Source organism: Corythoichthys intestinalis, chromosome 15 (genome assembly GCF_030265065.1).
Source record: "Corythoichthys intestinalis isolate RoL2023-P3 chromosome 15, ASM3026506v1, whole genome shotgun sequence".
Lineage (NCBI taxonomy): Eukaryota > Metazoa > Chordata > Actinopteri > Syngnathiformes > Syngnathidae > Corythoichthys > Corythoichthys intestinalis.
The window spans coordinates 52,126,626-52,146,774 of NC_080409.1; the positions used below are offsets into that span (position 1 = coordinate 52,126,626).

The window sequence follows — 20,149 nt, forward strand, 5'->3', positions numbered from 1 at the left end:
AAATGAGTAGAGTGAATTTTGGCAGTCTTTGGAGCCTTTTTTTAATTGGCTAAAACCTTAAAATACCTCTCTCAACAATTAGAAACATCGTGGGAAAGCAATGTGGGAAAAAAGGTAGTAGTTGATCTTTTTCTTTACACCCTGTTATTTCCCAACGCAGAGAAGATATATCAATTGGTGGCACTAAGCACAGTCATGGTTGCACTTCCCATCATGCATTTGGGCAGAACAGTTAAATGGCTACAGTATCATTTACTGAAAGCTCAACAAATACACTAGATGGCAATATTTAGTCACAATATACAAAGTCACATTTATCCTTTAAGAATTACAAGTCTTTCTATCCGTGGATCCTCTCACAGAAAGAATGTTAATAATGTAAATGCCATCTTGAGGATTTATTTTCATAATTAACAACTATCCCGATCCGATCCCAATCGTTTTAGTTTGAGTATCTGCCGATCCCGATTTTTCCCGATCCGATTGCTTTTTTTTTTTTGCTCCCAATTCAATTCCAATCATTCCCGATAATTTTCCCCGATCATATACATTTTGGCAATGCATTAAGAAAAAAATGAATAAAACTCGGACGAATATATACATTCAACATACAGTACATACAGTAAGTACTGTATTTGTTTATTATGACAATAAATCCACAAATCCACAAAATGGCATTAACATTATTAACATTCTTTCTGTGAAAGGGATCCACATATTGAAAGACTTGTAATTCTTAAAGAATAAATGTGACTTTGTATATTGTGACTAAACATTGCCATCTGGTGTATTTGTTGAGCTTTCAGTAAATGATACTGTCGTGACTCAACTGTTCTGCCCAAATGCATGATGGAAAGTGGTGCAACCATGACTGTGTGTGGTGGCTGCACGCTATACGCTATATCTTCTCTGCGTTGGGTAAACCACAGGGTGTTAAGAAAAAGATCAACTTCTGTCATTCTTCCCCATGTTGCTTCCCACAATATTTATAGTTGCTGTGGGAGAGATGACAAAGCTTTTGCCAATTAAAAGCACGGCCCCAATGAATGCTTGTATCTACTCGACTCTGCCTCTTATCCCTGTATATATGTAAAACAGCGCCATTGTAGGCTGTTTGTGGCAATGCGTGAATGAGTCGAGTTAGTTGCGATAAATATTTTCACGTGATTAATTTAAAAAAATTAATTACTGCCCGTTAACGCGATAAATTTGACAGCCCTACATTTAACAAAACAAAATAAATGCATAACTGATGCTACAACAATCAAACGGTCTATTGGCAAGCGGGGTGGCCAGTGGGGTGGCCAACCAATTTATAGGGGTGGCCACGGCCACCCCTGGCTACCCCCTGGTGGTGCCACTGGCTAGCTTAGACACTTCCGAGCCCTGCCATGACCAACACTGCATGGAATTTGTTGAAACCAACTCCACCGACAAATTAAATCCGTGCTATCTTGGAAATTAAGCTTAAAGTCAAAAATTCTGAACTTCCCCTTTAAGAAATAAAGGCCTTTAGAATTACACAACTTTTTATTTTCCCTCCCTAAAACGAGTATAGCTATTAACAGTGACATATGAATGACATCATAGAATCATCAGAACACGTAGCTTGACTGACACATCGAAAGGTCTTTATACACATTTTCCCTGGGATTATATATTTGGATTTACCACATGAGGGGGAAATGGCTGCTTTTGGCTATTCTCAATCCTAAGGCTATCTGTTTCTGTTTTGGCTAAACCGCCACTTTGGGGGTGTATCAAAGGAGAGGCATCTCTTTGAGAAAGTCCTCCGATCGGCTTTTAAATCGGCACTGAATTTGGAAATACGTACATGCACATTGGAGCTGCAATCCCCGGTTCCTTAAAGGTTTGGAAACGCTTAAAAGTACAAGATAGTATATACAGTAGACACGACTCAGTTCTATTAAAAGCGCAAGGTTATAAAACAATGACATCATTGGAGGGGACGCGTTGTACTGAGCTGAGCGCAGTAGTCTCTACCTCGGCCGCCAACATGAAAAGCCATGTTGATATGTGCAAATCGAGTGAACACCGAACATGCGTGGTGTGCCTCTAATGCTACTGGACTGAACCTGTAGAGCTACATCAGGTGTTTTGGCGGGAGGCAAACGGGGTCAAGAGCAGTTTATTCTCCATACAAGAGAAACGTTATCTCAGTGTTTGTGATATCCCACCGACAGAAAAGCACTTAAAGTGGCTCTGACTTTACCACTGACCCGTGATGGGTTTGGACCCTGCACCCCTCTCTTCAGGGAGGGCCATACTGTCAACTCACTTATCTACCATGCAGAGCGATGGATCCCAAAGCAGCCTGGGCTTCGTGCAAGCTCAGCCCCAGAAAAATTTGCGCTCAAAGCCGGTTGGGAGGAGAGGAACAAAAATAGCATGAAAAGAGCAAAAATGAAGATGGGCCATCCTTTGAGCGGTTTTTCCCACACCGGCGGCTCTTGTCGGTGGCGTTTAAGTGGGCAGAGGGTCGTCGTCACCTTTGCTGCACTTGCACTTGCAGCACAGGACGATGGGTGTGGCCAGGAGGAGGAAAGGGGAGGCAACCAGCAGGAGTAGGCCAAATCCGGCAAAGATCCCCACCACCTGTAACAAGGTAACAGCGCTTGAGCACGGTACAAGAAACTAATAACTGAAATTAATTTGACCCCAATTAGTGAAGAAAATAAGCATTTGAACACCCTACTATTTTGCAAGTTCTCCCACTTAGAAATCATGGAGGGGTCTGAAATTTAGGGCTGCAGCTATCGAATATTTTAGTACTCGAGTAATCGGATAAAACGTTTTTAATTTTTTTAGGTAAAGAGAAATCATAAATAATAGTGCTGTCAAATTTATCGCGTTAACGGGCGGTAATGAATTTTTTAAATTAACCACGTTACAATATTTGACGCAATTAACGCATGCACGGAATGACCCGTTCATGCGTTGCCTCAAACAGTTTACAATGACGCCGTTTTAGCACATAGAGAGCAAAAAGGCAGCGAAATGAGAGTGGACACAGGCGTTCATTGGACCACGCCTTTTATTGGCTTAAGCTATGGCAACTCTTTCACAACAAAAATAAGTATTGTGGCAAACAACGTAGGTAAGAATGAGAGGAGACTATCTTTTTCTTAACACGCTTAATTGAACGCAACGCAGAACATATTTGCAGCCACCACTGACAGTTATGGTTGCCCAACTTCCCATCATGCATTTGGGCGGAACAATTAAGTCGCTACAGTATCATTTAGAATTTCAAATAATATTCCTATCTCTCAAAAAAATAATGTTCACAAAAAGAAAAGTGCTCAATGCAAAGAGAACTGGCATTCCCAATCAAAATAGCTATGCAAAATACGGATAAAACTTACTCAGACTTTGCCTTGGCTAGATCTCTAATTCATTTAAAACTCGCCATTGACACCTTGTGGTGTATTTCAATCACTACCATATGTAGGTAAAGACACTGTGGGAGAACGGCAGGGAGCCCGTGTGATGTCCCGCTAGGTGACGTCAACAATGGCGAGCTATTAGTTTATTTTTTGGATTGAAAATTTTACAAATTTTATTAAAACAAAAACATTAAGAAGGGTTTTAATATAACATTACTATACCCTGTACTCAAATTTATCTTTTAAGAACTACAAGTCTTTCTATCTGTGGATCCCTTTAACAGAAAGAATGTTAATAATTTTAATGCCAACTTGTGGATTTATTGTTATAATAAACAAATACAGCACTTATGTATAGGATGTTAGATGTTTATGTCCGTCTTGTGTCTCATCTTTCCATTCCAACAATAATTTAAAGAAAAACATGGCATATTTTAGAGATGGTTTGAATTGCGATTAATTACAATTAATTTTTAAACTGTGATTAACTCGATTAAAAATTTTAATTGTTTGACAGCCCTGATAAATATACATGAGAAAACAAGACATTTCATCTAATATTGAACCATTTTCAGTCAATCAATGTCTATTTTCGATGTAAATTGTGGAAAACAGCTAACAATTGCATCTCAGATGTACTCTCGGATCATAGAAGCACTGCCTCGCATCGAAGTCATCCGCCTGAGGTGCGCTATTTTCGGCTTGAACACCTTGAGCTGAGTCCAATGGCTGGCTGGAGCTCTGGTGGCCATTATTCTTGATTCATCGTACTTTTATGCCATTGGCGTAATCACCTGTCACTCAAACATGTCAGAAGTAGCGGCGAAGTTGGATCTTTGTGTCAGAATGAACTTTCTACTTAAAAAAGAAGTGCTTTCAAAACTTTTCGTACTTCAAATAAAAAATGAGTTCAAAACTTTTTGCTCCCCCAAAAAAGTGACACTTCAATAAATATATTAGGGCTGTCAAAATTATCGCGTTAACGGGCGTTAATTTTTAAAAATTAATCCCGTTAAAATATTTGACGCAATTAACGCACTATGCCCGCTCAGACAGATTTAAATGTCAGTACAGTGAAAGGCCAACTTGTTAATTGTGTTTTATGGAGTTTTTCCGCCCTCTGCTGGCGCTTGGGTGTGACTTGCATATGTTATGTGGCGTAATGTCGCCCTCTGCTGGCGATTCAGTGCAGCGGATTATTTGGGTTTCGGCGCGCTTTTCTGACGTGCTTATATATCGACGTGAACTCACACTAATAGACAGTGCTATTCAGACCAGCTAACGTCCGCATCCAGTATTCAGTGGCAGTTCTCATAGCCCCATCACACTGTTTGTGTCTAATACATGCATCGCTTGTGAGTTATATTCCTCCTTTGTTTATATTCATGAGCATTAGATAGTTATTGATGATGTGTATTTGAATTTGTTCACATATATGGTGAAATGCAGTTACATTGTTAGATGCTTGTGAGCTAATTGGCTAGTGCTACTGCTCAAATGGACACGTGTGTGTACATTTTATGTTATTTTGTGATTTATGCAAGTTATTGACACATTGCCTTGTTATTTTCAGTTTTACAAAAATACAAGAAACGTGCTCCTGTCAAAAAGACATGACTTCAGTAAAGCCCATGCAACTTTGCCACACCGTCTGATTTCTTTTTGGAACTTAAGTTCGCTATCTGTCAATTTGTGTACTCACACACATTGAGGACAGAATAGGGCTACTAGTTTATTTTTTGATTGAAAATTTTACAAATTTTATTAAAACTAAAACATTAAGAGGCGTTTTAATATAACATTTTATCCATGGATCACTTTAACAGAGTGTTAATAATGTTAATGCCATCTTGTTGATTTATTGTTATAATAAACAAATACAGTCCTTATGTACCGTATGTTGAATGTATATATCCATCTTGTCTTATCTTTCCATTCCAACAATAATTTACAGAAAAATATGGCATATTTTATAGATGGTTTGAATTGCGATTAATTAATTTTTAAGCTGTAATTAACTCGATTAAAAATTTTAATCGTTTGACAGCCCTAAAATATATATATACATTTAATTCAAACAAAATCAAATTTTTCAAAAAATATATAAATATTTTTTAGGGAAGAGCAATTTTATTTTTGCACATAATTTTTTCTTTGATTGAAAATAGTTTTTTTGATTGAAGCAACTTTTTCTGGGATTGGATGATTTAGACACAAATGTCCTACTAACAATATGGCACAAAAAAAGGATTGCTTCAATCAAAAATAGTTTAAATGAAAAATTAAGTGTTCAAATGCAAATATTCTCTAAATAGTCTCAAATATTTTTTCGCAAAGAAAACTTTTTCTAAGATTTTTTATTTTATTTTTGATTGAAGTGATTTTTCTTCTGAAAATATTTTTTTGTTTGACTCAACTTCTTTTTGATTAAATAATAAAGACACAAATGTCCTAGCAAAAATGTGGCCCAAATGCAAAACTACTGTACTTCAAACAAAAAAGTTGTTTCAATCAAAAAAAAAAAAAAAAAAAAACTTCAATCAAAAGAATCAAAAGAGAAAAAAAAATCAAAGTTTTCAAATGCATTTTTTTAGTTTCAAATTTATTCTTGCATTCAAACACATTTTTTTAAAATGGAAAACTACATTACTTCAATCAAAAAAGTTGTTTCAATCAAAAAAAAAAAAAAAAAAAACTTCAATCAAAAGAATCAAACGGAAAAAAAATCAAAGAAAAATTGGTTTCAAATGCATTTTTTTAAGTTTCAAATTTATTTTTGCATTCAAACACATTTTTTTTTAAATTGAATAATAAAGACACAAATCTACCTCCCTATAAACCTAGCCCTCCGCAGGGCTAACGTTACGTGAGCGTGTGACAGCGACCGATATCTAAATAGGAGCGATTATAATAAAACGACTAAATGACCACAAGAGGGAGCCATGCAACAGCTAATTTGGGGACTTCACAGTCATTCACTTGGAACTGCAACTCATAATGCCACTATGACGTTGTTCCTGTTTTTCAGGTAAATTGCGTTTGTTATAATCACGTATTTTTTGATTAGGTAAAATTATTCTGGATTACTAGCAGCATATTGTAACAAACAAAACGTCCTTTATACTTAAAAGGGCCTTCTTTATACCTAAAAGACACTTACCTTGCAAAATAGAAGATTCATATCAATTAAGGTGATTTGGAATGAGGCAGTATTGAATTAGAAAGCTTGTTCTGGTGTGGCTTTTGTATGTAAAGTAGTGAGAGGAGGGTGAAATGAGGCGAGGCAAACAAAGACAAGAGCATGCACACTTAAGGCAAGTGATGCCGTTGCTTGCTCCCCACCAGCTGAACTGTAATTGTGTGACTCAGCCTGCCTGCCCCACTGGGCAACAGATGCCACTGTGTACACTAATAATGACAGAATAGGGAAACTGGACAAAAGTGTCTCAGTACCCAATGAGTATCTTGTCTCTATAACCACAGGCAGTAAATCTGGATTCGTGGTGACAAAAAAATACCTAATAACATCCCTATGAGACCATATCTTTACGGTGGATGCTGGTGTGCAAATTTTTTTTCAAAGAGTTAAGATATCTAAAGGCACTACAAAATTTTAAATAATGGTTCCTATCTTTTCAATTTGCCTAGTGATGGATACCAAAGATGTAACATATATTTCAATCTAAACAAATGTGCTTTGTGAATGCAAATTAAATTGAATTGATAAATAAAATAACTTTTAAGGTAAGAAAACAACTGCATCATAGCTAGGACCATTTAAGATCGAGGTAGTTCACTCATTGATTTAGCAAATATTTTACCTAGAGGCTGATTGATATGGAATATTTTCAGCCGATGTCTAAAGCCGATTTTGTAAGGTCATATTTGAGGTCAATATGCAGGTAGTCCCCGGGACACTGCCCTCTGGTGGCAGCGTTGGCTCTGGCTGGACTGTCGCTTTGTACGACTGAGGAACAGACTCCGATGTCTGACATGGATAAAGGATAGCTGCGCTCTAGTTTGGCCCACATAAGGCTGTAAGTTGTTTCAGCTAATATATTTACCTTCTTAAAGCGATATTTCAATTACTGGTAGGAGCATATCAATAACCTTTGGGCGACATGTACCGCAAATAATCAGAAAATTGTGTCATGACGTACGCCGAAGTTGAGGACAACGTACTGCACATCGTACATCTTAAACTCTCGTATTTAGTGCATGGCTATTAATAAAACAAATACACACTGTACTTTTCCCTGGCATTAAACGCATTGTCTGGAACTTTAATACCTAATGCAATTTTCCATTACATTTAAGACAATTTAAGACTGTTTAAGAACAGCTAACAGCTAACCATATACAGCGGTACCTCTACATACGAAGTTAATTCGTTCCAGGACTTAAATCGAAATGGTCGTATGTCGAGCAGGATTTTCCCATAAGAATACATTATACAGGCATGAAAATGGGTCAGGGGTTAAAAAGGTGAGAAGGGTGTGGAGGTACAACTTGGGCAAATTTTCTCCCGATTAGTCAGCAGACTATTTTTACGATAAGTCGACTAATCTAATATTTTTTTTCCCTTTTTTTTAAAAAAAAAAAAATTTTTTTTTTTTTTTACTACTTTAGCAATGCAATTTTTAATTACGCTTATTGATTCACAAAAACATTAGGGAACACTTAAATTCTTTATTAACGTACAAATAAACACATAAATAACAAATAAAAATCCAAAATAAACAATGAGGTCAAATGCTGATAGCATTAATTAGTGCAAAAGAATGGAATGTAAACACGTTCAGAACACCGACTTTGCCTTTCCAACATGGTTCAAAACAATTCTTAAAAAAATAGCTAGCATTAATATTATAGTATACTACTATATATAATAGTAGGATAATAATTATTCATTGTCTATCAGATTTTTCATAAAGGGTTTCATTTTAAAGCTATTCTTAGTGTAGAATTTGAATTCTGAAGGATGTGGGATTAACTCCAGAAATCTTTATTTATGTGACGGACATGACGCGCTTTTATTTTGAAATGTTCACCGGAGGTACAGTTCGTTCGCTAAACCGCTAACAGTAAGCTTTACACTCCTCAAAAAAAGCTCTTTTTGTCATTGCATGTGGTGGGTGTCAGTAATCTTTTTTTTTTTTTTTTTTTTTTCGTTTGCAAATGCTGTTAAGCAGCGATTTTTCATGTTTGAAGTGTCAGCTTTTAACCACAAGTTTGTGTTTTGGAGAAGACTGCCAATGTTTTACAGCAGGCGGAAGTAGGTTGTCTTTTTTCCCCCCAATTGGTCTCAATATAGCAATGCTAACGTTACAGTGTTTAACATAGATGTGTTTCCTTATTTTGCATGTCTGAACTTTAATTCTACAGTATGTTGATGGCCAATAAACATCTGTGAAAGGAACTGGAGTGTTATAGAGTGGGGCAAATAAGTATTTAGTCAACCACTAATTGTGCAAGCTCTCCCATTTGAAAACATTGGAGAGGCCTGTAATTGTCAACATGGGTAAACCTTAACCATGAGAGACACAATGTGGAAAAAAATCCAGAAAATCTCATTGTTTGATTTTTTAAGAATTTATTTGCAAATCATGGTGGAAAATAAGTATTTGGTCAATACCAAAAGTTCATCCCAATACTTTGTTATGTACCCTTTGTTGGCAATAACGGAGGCCAAACATTTTCTGTAACTCTTCGCAAGCTTTTCACACACTGTTGCTGGTATTTTGGCCCATTCCTCCATGCAGATCTCCTCTAGAGCAGTGATGTTTTGGGGCTGTCGTTGGCCAACATGGCCTTTCAACTCCCTCCACAGATTTTCTATGGGGTTGAGATTTGGAGACTGGCTAGGGCATTCCAGGACTTTAAAATGCTTCTTATGAAGCCACTCCTTTGTTGCCCTGGCTGTGTGTTTGGGATCATTGTCATGCTGAAAGACCCAGCCACGTCTCATCTTCAATGCCCTTGCAAATGGAAGGAGATTTTTACTCAAAATCTCTCGATACATGGCCCAATCATTCTTTCCTTTACACAGATGAGTCATCCTGGTCCCTTTGCAGAAAAACAGCCCCAAAGCATGATGTTTCCACCCCCAGGCTTCACAGTGGGTATGGTGTTCTTCGGATGCAATTCAGTATTCTTTCTCCTCCAAACACAGGAACCTGTGTTTCTACCAAAAAGTTATGTTTTGGTTTCATCTGACCATAACACATTCTCCCAGTCCTCTTCTGGATCATCCAAATGCTCTCTAGCGAACCGCAGACGGGCCTGGACGTGTACCGGCTTCAGCAGGGGGACACATCTGGCAGTGCAGGATTTGAGTCCCTGGCGGCGCATTGTGTTACTGATAGTAGCCTTTGTTACTGTGGTCCCAGCTCTCTGTAGGTCATTCACTAGGTCCCCCGTGTGGTTCTGGAATTTTTGCTCACCATTCTTGTTATCATTTTGACGCCACGGGGTGAGATCTTGCATGGAGCCCCAGATCGAGGGAGATAATCAGTGGTCTTGTATGTCTTCCATTTTCTAATAATTGCTCCCACAGTTGATTTCTTTACACCAAGCGTTTTACCTATTGCAGATTCAGTCTTCCCAGCCTGGTGCAGGTCTACAATTTTGTCTCTGGTGTCCTTCGACAGCTCTTTGGTCTTGGCCATAGTGAAGTTTGGAGTGTGAGTGACTGAGGTTGTGGACAGGTGTCTTTTATACCGCTAATGCGTTAAAACAGGTGCCATTAATACAGGTAACGAGTGGAGCCTTGTTAGACCTCGTTAGAAGAAGTTAGACCTCTTTGACAGCCAGAAATCTTGCTTGTTTGTAGGTGACCAAATACTTATTCTCTACTCTAATTTGGAAATCAATTCTTTAAAAATCAAACAATGTGATTTTCTGGTTTTCCACAGGTTTACACATGTTGACAATTACGGGCCTGTCTAATCTTTTCAAGTAGGAGAACTTGCACAATCGGTGGTTGACTAAATACTTATTTGCCCCACTGTATGCCATCAACACGCACGTGGACACGCACGCACAAATGAATGCACGCGGCGATAAAACGCAGCCGTGAAAATCACGGCCCTCATTTTTATATACCGTGCGATAAATGGACCGATTGCATATTGCTACAGGCCTAGCAACTTCAATAAAACATGTCATTAGTTAGTTCGATGGACTTCCTCCTGTCCTGTCTTCTAAAATTACAACTGGGTGACGGCGCTTTAGGTGTTTTGGTGCCAAGCTTGGCATTGAAGAGACAGGACACAACAGTGTACCCTCCTTTGTTTCGTTGAAATAAGTCAATGTTTTGGCCACTCTGGTGCGCTTTTTTGGCTTTGTGCCACTTCCAGCACTTGCATACCAAGCGTCCGACATTAAAAAATCTGCGGTGAATCCTATAAAGAATGACGCACCACATGTTTAACTTCATTACAATATTAATCAATTAGAAGAATGTTTTTGTCATGTTTTTCCTCCTATAGAAACCATATTAAAACTAAAAACAGATTTCCCTCCCCCATCTTTTTCCATTTTCGAACATTTTTGATAAAGAGCCGCATGCGGCGCTAGAGCCGCAGGTTGTTGACCCCCTGCCTTAGAGCAGGGGTGCCCATTACGTCAATTGCAATGGGGTAGAACAAAAAAACATTCAATTATGTGAGTGAGCAATGTTTTTTAGGTTATGCAGCCCCCTCCTGGTGGAAAGGCAGATCGCGAGAAGTTTTCTCCTTGGAAAGTAGTTCTTGGAGCAAAAAAAGTACGAGCACCCCTGCTTCTTGCTTTATTTTCTCCTCAATAGTTAGAGCAGAACCTTGGTTACGTAAACCTCGCGAATGTGTGAAAAAGTGCACATAATAATGAGATGGCAGGACACAGAGCATGCTGTCCTTTTCCTTCTATTGTGCTGTAAAGATAATGTAGAAGGAATGCACGTGTCTGTGCCAGCTGGAGCGGGTAGAGAGAGAGAGCGAGGCAGATCACGTGCGTAGCCACTCGGTGCCCTTAAAGAGCGTGAGCCACGGGAGAAGCCTTTCTCACCTGTGTTCTGTGCCAGATCACGGACGCCCTGGAGTGGCCCAGTTTGTTTCGACAAGGCCCTTTGTCGTAGTGAATCAGGAGGAAGTCGTCCTGTCGTACACACATCCACACAGTACAGATTACAGTGGGGCCGTCTAAAAAGGCGTGAGCAACTCTTGTCCAAAACAAAATAACTGCTATTTAAAAAGACCCATGTGACCCAGATGGATGCTCTTGTACAACTGCTATTACATAAGGAGCAGCAGTCTTCTGTTGCAGTTAGTATCCTGAAATTACCATGCAACTACATTCTTTTCTTTGCTCATCAGGCTGCATCTTCTTACAAAAAGGCGTGAGTTATTAGAGTGTGAAGGCCAACTCACATCGAGGGATTCCAGACAGTACCAGCAGAAGGCATGCTTGCAGTTCTTGCACATCATCTGTGCACAACCCTCGTCCCTCTCGATGTAAACTTTGCATTTAGGACAGCGTTTGATGGGGGCGTCGTTCTCATCGTTCTTATAGAAAGAGCTGGAACAAAAAGACAAGCAGTTAATTGATGCTCTGTAATTTTCTATTTTCTTGTAACTTGGCATCATAGACACCCAAAACAAGTGTCACTAATGCTTCTTTATAGGGCTGCAGCTATCGATTATTTTAGTAGTCGATTAATCGATGAACTAGTAAATTCGAATAATCGAGTAATCAGATAAGGAGCATTAAAAATTATAATACCTGCGCTGAGCCTCAAACGGTATTTAAAAAAAGAAAAAAAGAAAAAAGCAAGGCACTATGTACAAAAAAAAACAATTGGCTAACTTACATAGCAAAAGTCCGCTAGCTTAAATGCTATAAAAAGCTAACGTTTTTTTTTTTTTTTTTTACACACCTGCGCTCAGCCTCAAACGGTATTTAAAAAAAAAAAAAAAAAAAAAAAGGAACTATGTACAAAAAAAGAACAATTGGCTAACTTACATAGCAAAAGTCCGTTAGCTTAAATGCTATAAAACGCTGTTTTTGTTTTTGTTTTTTTTTTTAATACCTGCGCTGAGCCTCAAACGGTATTAAAAAAAAAACAAAAACAAAAAAACAAGCAACTATGTACAAAAAAACAACAATTGGCTAACTTACATAGCAAAAGTCCGCTAGCTTAAATGCTATAAAACGCTAACTTTTTTTTTTTTTTTAACAATGCTCTTAAGTTCAGTTTAAGTTTATTGTCCCCTAAGAAGGGGAAACTTGTCTTACAGTAGGTAAGCATACGGATAACACAACAACTCATACACATACAATAAAATAACACAGACTACAAATTTAAAATGCCATAGACAGTTTTGCATCTAAGTGCAAGAATTGTGCAAATTTAGCAACCGAATTGCACAGGGTAGGAAGGAGTTCTTTGTCCTATTTAACTTAAAACAAGGGACTCTGAATCTCCTGCCTTAACAAATGGTTCAGGCACATATTCCTAATATTCCTACAAAAAACGGCTAAATATACCTATAAAATAAATAACGAATGCATTAAAAAAAAAAACATTAGCTCAAACAAAAACTTAGCTTATGTTGGTCTTAACATGGAGCAGATGGATTCAGCCATGTTAAACGAGGCAGACTGGAGGGCAGTGTATCCACCCAAATCAATAAAACAAAATAAAAACACTTTCAAAACAAACCATTACAATGCCACTTTAATTAAACAAATACTTGAAGCTGCATAATTTAATTTGAATATTTTTTTCTAATCGAATACTTGAGTTAATCGATTAATCGTTGCAGCACTACTCCTTCACCACTGTATAGACTTTTGAACTTTTTTTTTTTTTTTTTTAAACTAGGGTTAGTGGTTAGGGTTAGTGGGTAGTGGTTAGTTAGTTAGTGGTATGAAAAAGTATCTGAACCTTTTGGAATTTCTCACATTTCTGGATAAAATCACGATCAAATGGGATCTGATCTTTGTCAAAATCACACAGATGAAAAAACTGCTTTAAAACCACTGACACATTTATAGGTTTCATATTTTAATGAGGATAGTATGGAAACAATGACAGAAGGAAGAAAAGTAAGTAAGTGAACGATTGCATTTAATATTTTGTGCCCCCCCCCTCCCCTTTTTGGCAGCAATAACTTCAACCAGACGCTTCCTGTAGCTGCAGATCAGTCTTGCACACCGTTCAGGAATAATCTTGGCCCATTTTTATCTACAAAACTGCTGTGGTTCAAAAGTATTGGCACCCTCAGCCTAATACTTGGTAGCATGACCTTTAGAAGAAAAAACTGCAAACAACCGCTTCCGGTATCCATCAATGAGTTTCTTACAATGCTCTGCTGGAATTTTAGACCATTCTTCTGCGGCAAACTGCACCAGGTCTCAGATTTGAAGGGTGCCATTTTCAGATCTCTCCACAGGTGTTCTATGGGATTCAGGTTTGGACTCATTGTTGGCCACTTTAGAAGTCTCCAATGCTTTCTCTCAAACCATTTTCTAGTGCTTTTAGAAGTGTTTTGGGTCATTGTCCTGCTGGAAGACCCATGACCTCTGAGGGAGACCCAGCTTTCTGACACTGGGCCCTACATTATGCTGCAAAATTTGTTGGTAGTCTTCAGACATCATAATTCCATGCACACGTTCAAGCAGTCCAGTGCGAGAGGCAGCAAAACAACCCCAAAAAAGTCAGGGAACCTCCGCCATGTTCGACTGTGGGGACAGTGTTCTTTTCTTTGAAGGCCTTGTTTTTTCTTGTAAACTTTATGTTCAAGCATTTTCCCAAAACCTCTTCTTTTGTCTCATCTGACCAGAGAACATTCTTCCAAAACGTTTTTGGCTTTCTCAGGTAAGTTTTGGCAAACTCCAGCCTGGCTTTTTTTATGTATCTGGGTCAGAAGTGGGGTTTTCCTGGGTATCCTACCATAGAGTCCCTTTTCATATAGATGCCGACAGATATTACGGGTTGACACTGTTGTACCCTCGGACTGCGGAACATCTTGAACTTGTTTGGATGTTAGTCGAGGTTCATATTCCACCATCCGCACAATCTTTCATTGATATCTCTCGTCAATTTTTCTTTTCCGTCCACATCTAGGGAGGCTAGCCACAGTGCCATGGGCTTTGCACTTATTGATGACACTGCACACGGTAGACACAGGAACATTCAGGTCTTGGGAGATGGACTTGTAGCCTTGAGGTTGCCCATGCTTCCTCACAATTTTGCTTCCCAAGTCCTCAGACAGTTCTTTGGTCTTCTATGGAGGTAGATTTGTGTCTTTATTATTCAATCCCAAAAAAAGTTGCTTCAATCAAATAAAAAGTTGCTTCAATCAAAATATATATTTTCAATTGAAGAAAACGTCACTTCAATCAAAAAAAAAAAATGCGTTGGAATGCAAAAATAAATTTGAAACTCAAAAAAATATATTTGAAAACTATTTTTCTTTGATTGAAAATAGTTTTTTTGATTTAAGTCAAGTTTTTTTTGATTGAAACACCATTTTTGATTGAAGTCATGTAAGTTTGCGTTTGGACCACATTTTGGCTAGGACATTTGTGTCTTTATTATTCGATCAAAAATTAAGTTGCTTCAAACAAAAAAATATATATTTTCAAAAGAAAAATCACTTCAATCAAAAATTTTAAAAATATTCAATCGTAGAAAAACAGGTTTGAATGTGAAAAAACATTTGAGACTCAGAAATTCGCATTTGAACACTTTTTTTTTTCATTCAAACTGTTTTCTTTGATTGAAGCAATCCTTTTTGTGTTTGAGCCATATTAGGGGTAGGACATTTGTGTCTCAATCATTCAATCGCAATAAAAGTTGCTTTAATCAAAAAATTATTTAAAAAAAAAAAAAAAAAAAAAAAAATCATTTGCAAAATTTTTTGGGGGGGGGAATATATTTTTTTTATTTGAAATATAATATATTTTTTATTGAAGTGTCACTTTTTTTGAAAAGTAAAAAGTTTTAAACTTTTTTTTTTCCTAAGTGGAAAAAGTTTTGAACACACTTTTTTTTTTTTTTGAAGTGGAAAAAGTTTTGAAGGCACTTTTTTTCGATTGAATCATTTTGACACAAAGATTCAACTTCAACGCTAGTTCCGGTGTGTTTGAGTGGCAGGTGGCTACGCCAATGACATAAGAGTATGAAGCAAGCATAAGGGCCACCAGGGCTCCATCCAGCCATCGGAGTCTGCTGGAGTCCAAGCCGAATATAGACCCTACCCACGTGACGTCACAACTCCGCCCTCCTGAGTGGTGCCGCCCAATTGTCCGTCAACACATCGTGTTTACCTGTTTCGGCTACGTACATTCCTCCTATTTACGGCGTGTTTTTTCTGCTAGTTAACATTAATAATCAAGCTGGTGAAGGCGTGTGTGGTGGTCGGTTGCAATAACAGAGAAGATAGACGGAGAGACTTGAAGTTCTACCAGATTCTGAGAGACCCGGTGAGGAGAGCGAGATGGGCTGCTGCAATTCGACGAGAAAACTGGGCTCCAAACGATTACCACAGATTATGTAGTAGTCATTTTATATCTGGTAAGATGCATTTAATATATATTTAGAGGGTTTTGGGCTGACAACCACAATTAAGATCATTGCTAGGCTAATCGCCGACAACATACACGTATGTATGTAGTGAGAGTGCTATCGCTAAACCATATAAACATTAAAAGCCCTAGCTCCATTGACAAATGACATGAAATACATTAGACTTGACAGTGGACGTTAGCAAGAACAAAAGATTTTGAATTGAAAATTTCGTAACTCACCTTTCCAAGCACAAGATAGATTCCTGCCGAATTTTCGTGGACGAGGACCTGTTTCACCCAACCAGCAACGAAGTATTTATAAGCCTCCAAGCTCTTAAAGTTTTTCAAACTTTCGTGAGAATAGGCTGATTTTGTGTGGACAAGATAGTTGTAAATATCAGGGTAGCTAGCAGATGTCAGACAAAGACGGCGAAGACAGCGGGTCGAAAAACATCGATTTAGGCATCAAATATGGATCTGGCGAATGGATAAACTGAAGCTTTTCCACATAACGCCTTTTATGCAACGCATCCAGTGAGTTTACGGCATCCGAAAGCACCGGGTCTTCCATGAAATGCATTCTAAATTGCCGATCAATTGAGACCATTGATAATACAGACACAAAATGACAGACAATGGAGCGGAACAATACAGCGATCACGTGATTTTGTGACGTCGGTGGGTAGGGTCTATAGGGCACCGGTACGGGGGTGTGACATCGGCATTTCACCGGAGTACCCGCAACGGTACGTTGCCCTGTCGCGGCACACTGGTCGGACCCCGATATCACCCCCCAGGCGCGGAGGCCGGCTGTCGAGTGGACGGCCCGCGAATGACACGGCACTCATTCAAAGCTGAAGCGATGGGGCTGCCGGCGTGGACGCCGGCGACTCGCCGGTAGTCCACTCGCTTACTGGGCAGGCTAGTGTCGGGCCACTCGCCGACCACTCCCGTACCGGTGCCCTATATTCGGCTTGGACTCCAGCAGACTCCGATGGCTGGATGGAGCCCTGGCGGCCATTATGCTTGCTTCATACTCTTATGTCATTGGCGTAGCCACTTGCCACTCAAACACACCGGAACTAGCGTTGAAGTTGAATCTTTGTGTCAAAATGATTCAATCGAAAAAAAGTGCCTTCAAAGCTTTTTCCACTTCAAAAAAAAAAAAAAAGTGTGTGCAAAACTTTTTCCACTTTGAAAAAAAAAAAAGTGACACTTCAATAAAAAAATATATTTCAAATAAAAAAAATATATTTTCCCCCCCAAAAAATTTTTGCAAATGATTTTTTTTCTTTAAAAATAATTTTTTGATTAAAGCAACTTTTATTGCGATTGAATGATTTAGACACAAATGTCCTACCCCTAATATGGCTCAAACACAAAAAGGATTGCTTCAATCAAAGAAAACAGTTTGAATGAAAAATTAAGTGTTCAAATGCGAATTTCTGAGTCTCAAATATTTCTTAACGTTCATTTTTAAAATTTTTGATTGAAGTGATTTTTCTTTTGAAAATATATATCTTTTTGTTTGAAGCAACTTAATTTTTGATTGAATAATAAAGACACAAATGTCCTAGCCAAAATGTGGTCCAAACGCAAACTTACATGACTTCAATCAAAAATGGTGTTTCAATCAAAAAAAACTTGACTTAAATCAAAAAAACAATTTTCAATCAAAGAAAAATAGTTTTCAAATATATTTTTTTGAGTTTCAAATTTATTTTTGCATTCAAACACATTTTTTTTGATTGAAGTGACGTTTTCTTCGATTGAAAATATATATTTTGATTGAAGCAACTTTTTATTTGATTGAAGCAACTTTTTTTTGGATTGAATAATAAAGACACAAATCTACCGCCATAGTCTTCTTTCTTTTCTCTATTCTCAATGTGGTACACACAAGGACACACGACAGAGGTTGAGTCAAATTGAATCCATTTTAAATGGCTGCAAGCGTGATTTAGCTATTGCCACCACCTGTTATGTGCCACAGGTAAGTAAGAGGTGCTCTTAATAACACAAATTAAAGAAGCTTCACATGATTTTTCAAAGGGTGCCGATACTGTTGTCCGGCCCATTTTTTAAAATTTTGTTTGATTTATTTTATTTACTTCATTCTCTTTCGGGTTTTTTCATTGCAAGCAAAATCAATGAATATGTTACTACCAAAGCATTTGTAATTGCAATCATTTTCTGGGAGAAATTGAGCATTATCTGACAGAACTGCAGGGGTGCCAATACTTTAGGCCAGAACTGTATCACAATTTGGCCAAATAATGACTTCGGCAATGAGGCTAATGTTATGCAATTTGGTGAGTACCTCAAAAGTGCTATAAAACCTAATCATCACTGGACATTAAAACGATTGAATTACCGTAAACTCTCCAGCTAGCTATTTATATTCTCTGAAACGGGAAGAGAATTGCACCACATCCTGTTGTTTCTGGAGCAATGTCAAAAAACGGAAATCAAATCTACTTTAGCATATGTGATTGGCAGCTTTTAACATTCTTTTGTGCGAAACACAGGTCAACTGCAGTGCGTGTGCCAACAGAATTTCATTCAAATCATTCAACAAACCAAATCTTGCTCGATCATTCATGTGCGGGTTTCTTTTCACGGCACATTGAACTTAGTCATGATAAAAGGTCAGCGTGCGCAAAGAATAAGTTTGCAGCCGACGAATGCCGTTCTAAGAGTAGACTTGTTAATCTTCTCTGCCCCACTGTGGCCTCTGATAGAGGAAGCTTGACAGCCCTAATGACTTTTTCCACAGTAAGAGGATATCACCGAGAAATAGGTCAGCTGCGTGCGGTGTGTCTCGGGGCAGCCCTCTTCTGGATCCCCTCCATGTTGAAAGTGGGCAGAGTGCCCAGGTGGAACCGCATTTTAGTCTGAGCATATTGTATTATGCCTTCTTATTAATTTAAGATGGAGTGTTGGCAAAGTCGGTCTGGCTGGCTGTCAGCTTAAAACTATTGATGTACTTCAAGAACACAGCACTTTATTGACAAATGGCAGAAAGCTGAAGTGGCAAGAGGATGACATATCGATTGCTATTTGTCAAAATGTCTCATTTGAAGTGCAATGACTCGTGCTGGTTGGCAAGCAGTGTTGTTTTCGTTAACGAGGACGCTAACGAAAATATTTCGTCAACTAACAATTTTTGCATGACGATGACGTCACGATGTTGAGCTAAAAATGTGTCTTGGGAGACAAACATAACAAGTTGGATGCCAGTTGTCTTCTGACGAGACGAGAACTGGGCGAAACCAATTCATCAAGATCGGGTCAGATTTCAGTTTTTATAACAGATGACACATGACGCTGCCTCATGGTTTATTTGTTAATTCACTTGTCTGCCTTCTGATTGAATTGGAAAATGAGATCCTAATGATAATAGTTGAAGGTCACACATTCTTGTTTGATATCACAACAGAAGTATTAGGACTTCAGATAAAGGTACTATGGAAAAAAAAAAACGATATGATGGTACCTGTTTTCCCCTGGCAGGAAAGAGGAGATGGGAAGGTTGTTCTCTGAGCAGGCCTGACCAGGGTGCCAGTTGGCTTTGCATGTTGAACAAAATTCATGCGCGCAAACGGCACACTGCACCAGCTGGGGCAGAGCTTGAGAATCGGCTTCCTTTAATTGGCACACAGCCTGGCAGGTCGAGGAGGGGCACCACGTCCGGCAAGGGTCCAGCAGCACCTCTAAAAGCACAAAAATCCATCATTAGTTGGGTTTTCATCCGTATGCATGAAAACGTTTTTGTAATTTTTATCTAAATTTGCAAAAAAACCCCGAAAACATTGAATCATAGAGCGTTACTGTCTATCAGTCCTTGTATGTGTGAGAGAGTGTGTCATCCCAAAAGCTCTCCCAAATTCTTTAGTCTGAAGCCCAGAGTGAAGAATGGTGACAGAGGTGAAGGTGAGGAGAGTCTGAGCAAGAACTCTGCATTCTGACCTGGAGATAAGTGGTCCATGGCGGTAGATTAGAATGTTTTGGTTGCAAGTTTTGTCTGCTTTCTGGTTCCAGGTGTCTACAATCATTCCGAGTCATGAAGTAAAAAGTCAGTTGATAGGATAAATTGATGTTGTGGTTCCATGTGTTGTCTCCAAGACAAATTTGATGAGCTGCTTTATGATCGCTAGACCAGCGTTTTTCAACCTTTTCTGAGTCATGGC

General features: G+C 38.5%; 1 protein-coding gene across 3 annotated transcripts in view; it reads right to left on the bottom strand.

Moving 5' to 3' along the window:
* Nucleotides 1–790: 790 nt before the first annotated feature.
* The window catches only part of rnf144aa (ring finger protein 144aa), a 66,002-nt gene continuing 46,643 nt past the window's right edge, over nucleotides 791–20,149 (bottom strand). For 2 of the 3 annotated variants that reach the window (XM_057859061.1, XM_057859063.1), the window contains exons 5-8: nucleotides 19,456–19,672; nucleotides 11,816–11,963; nucleotides 11,454–11,543; nucleotides 791–2,616 (exon numbers count right to left, since the gene is read on the bottom strand). In XM_057859061.1, the coding sequence (XP_057715044.1) occupies nucleotides 2,485–2,616; nucleotides 11,454–11,543; nucleotides 11,816–11,963; nucleotides 19,456–19,672 (587 nt within the window). In that variant the 3' untranslated portion in view covers nucleotides 791–2,484. The remainder of the gene's footprint in view (nucleotides 2,617–11,453; nucleotides 11,544–11,815; nucleotides 11,964–19,455; nucleotides 19,673–20,149) is intronic. The other variant, XM_057859062.1, reaches the window with a different exon arrangement.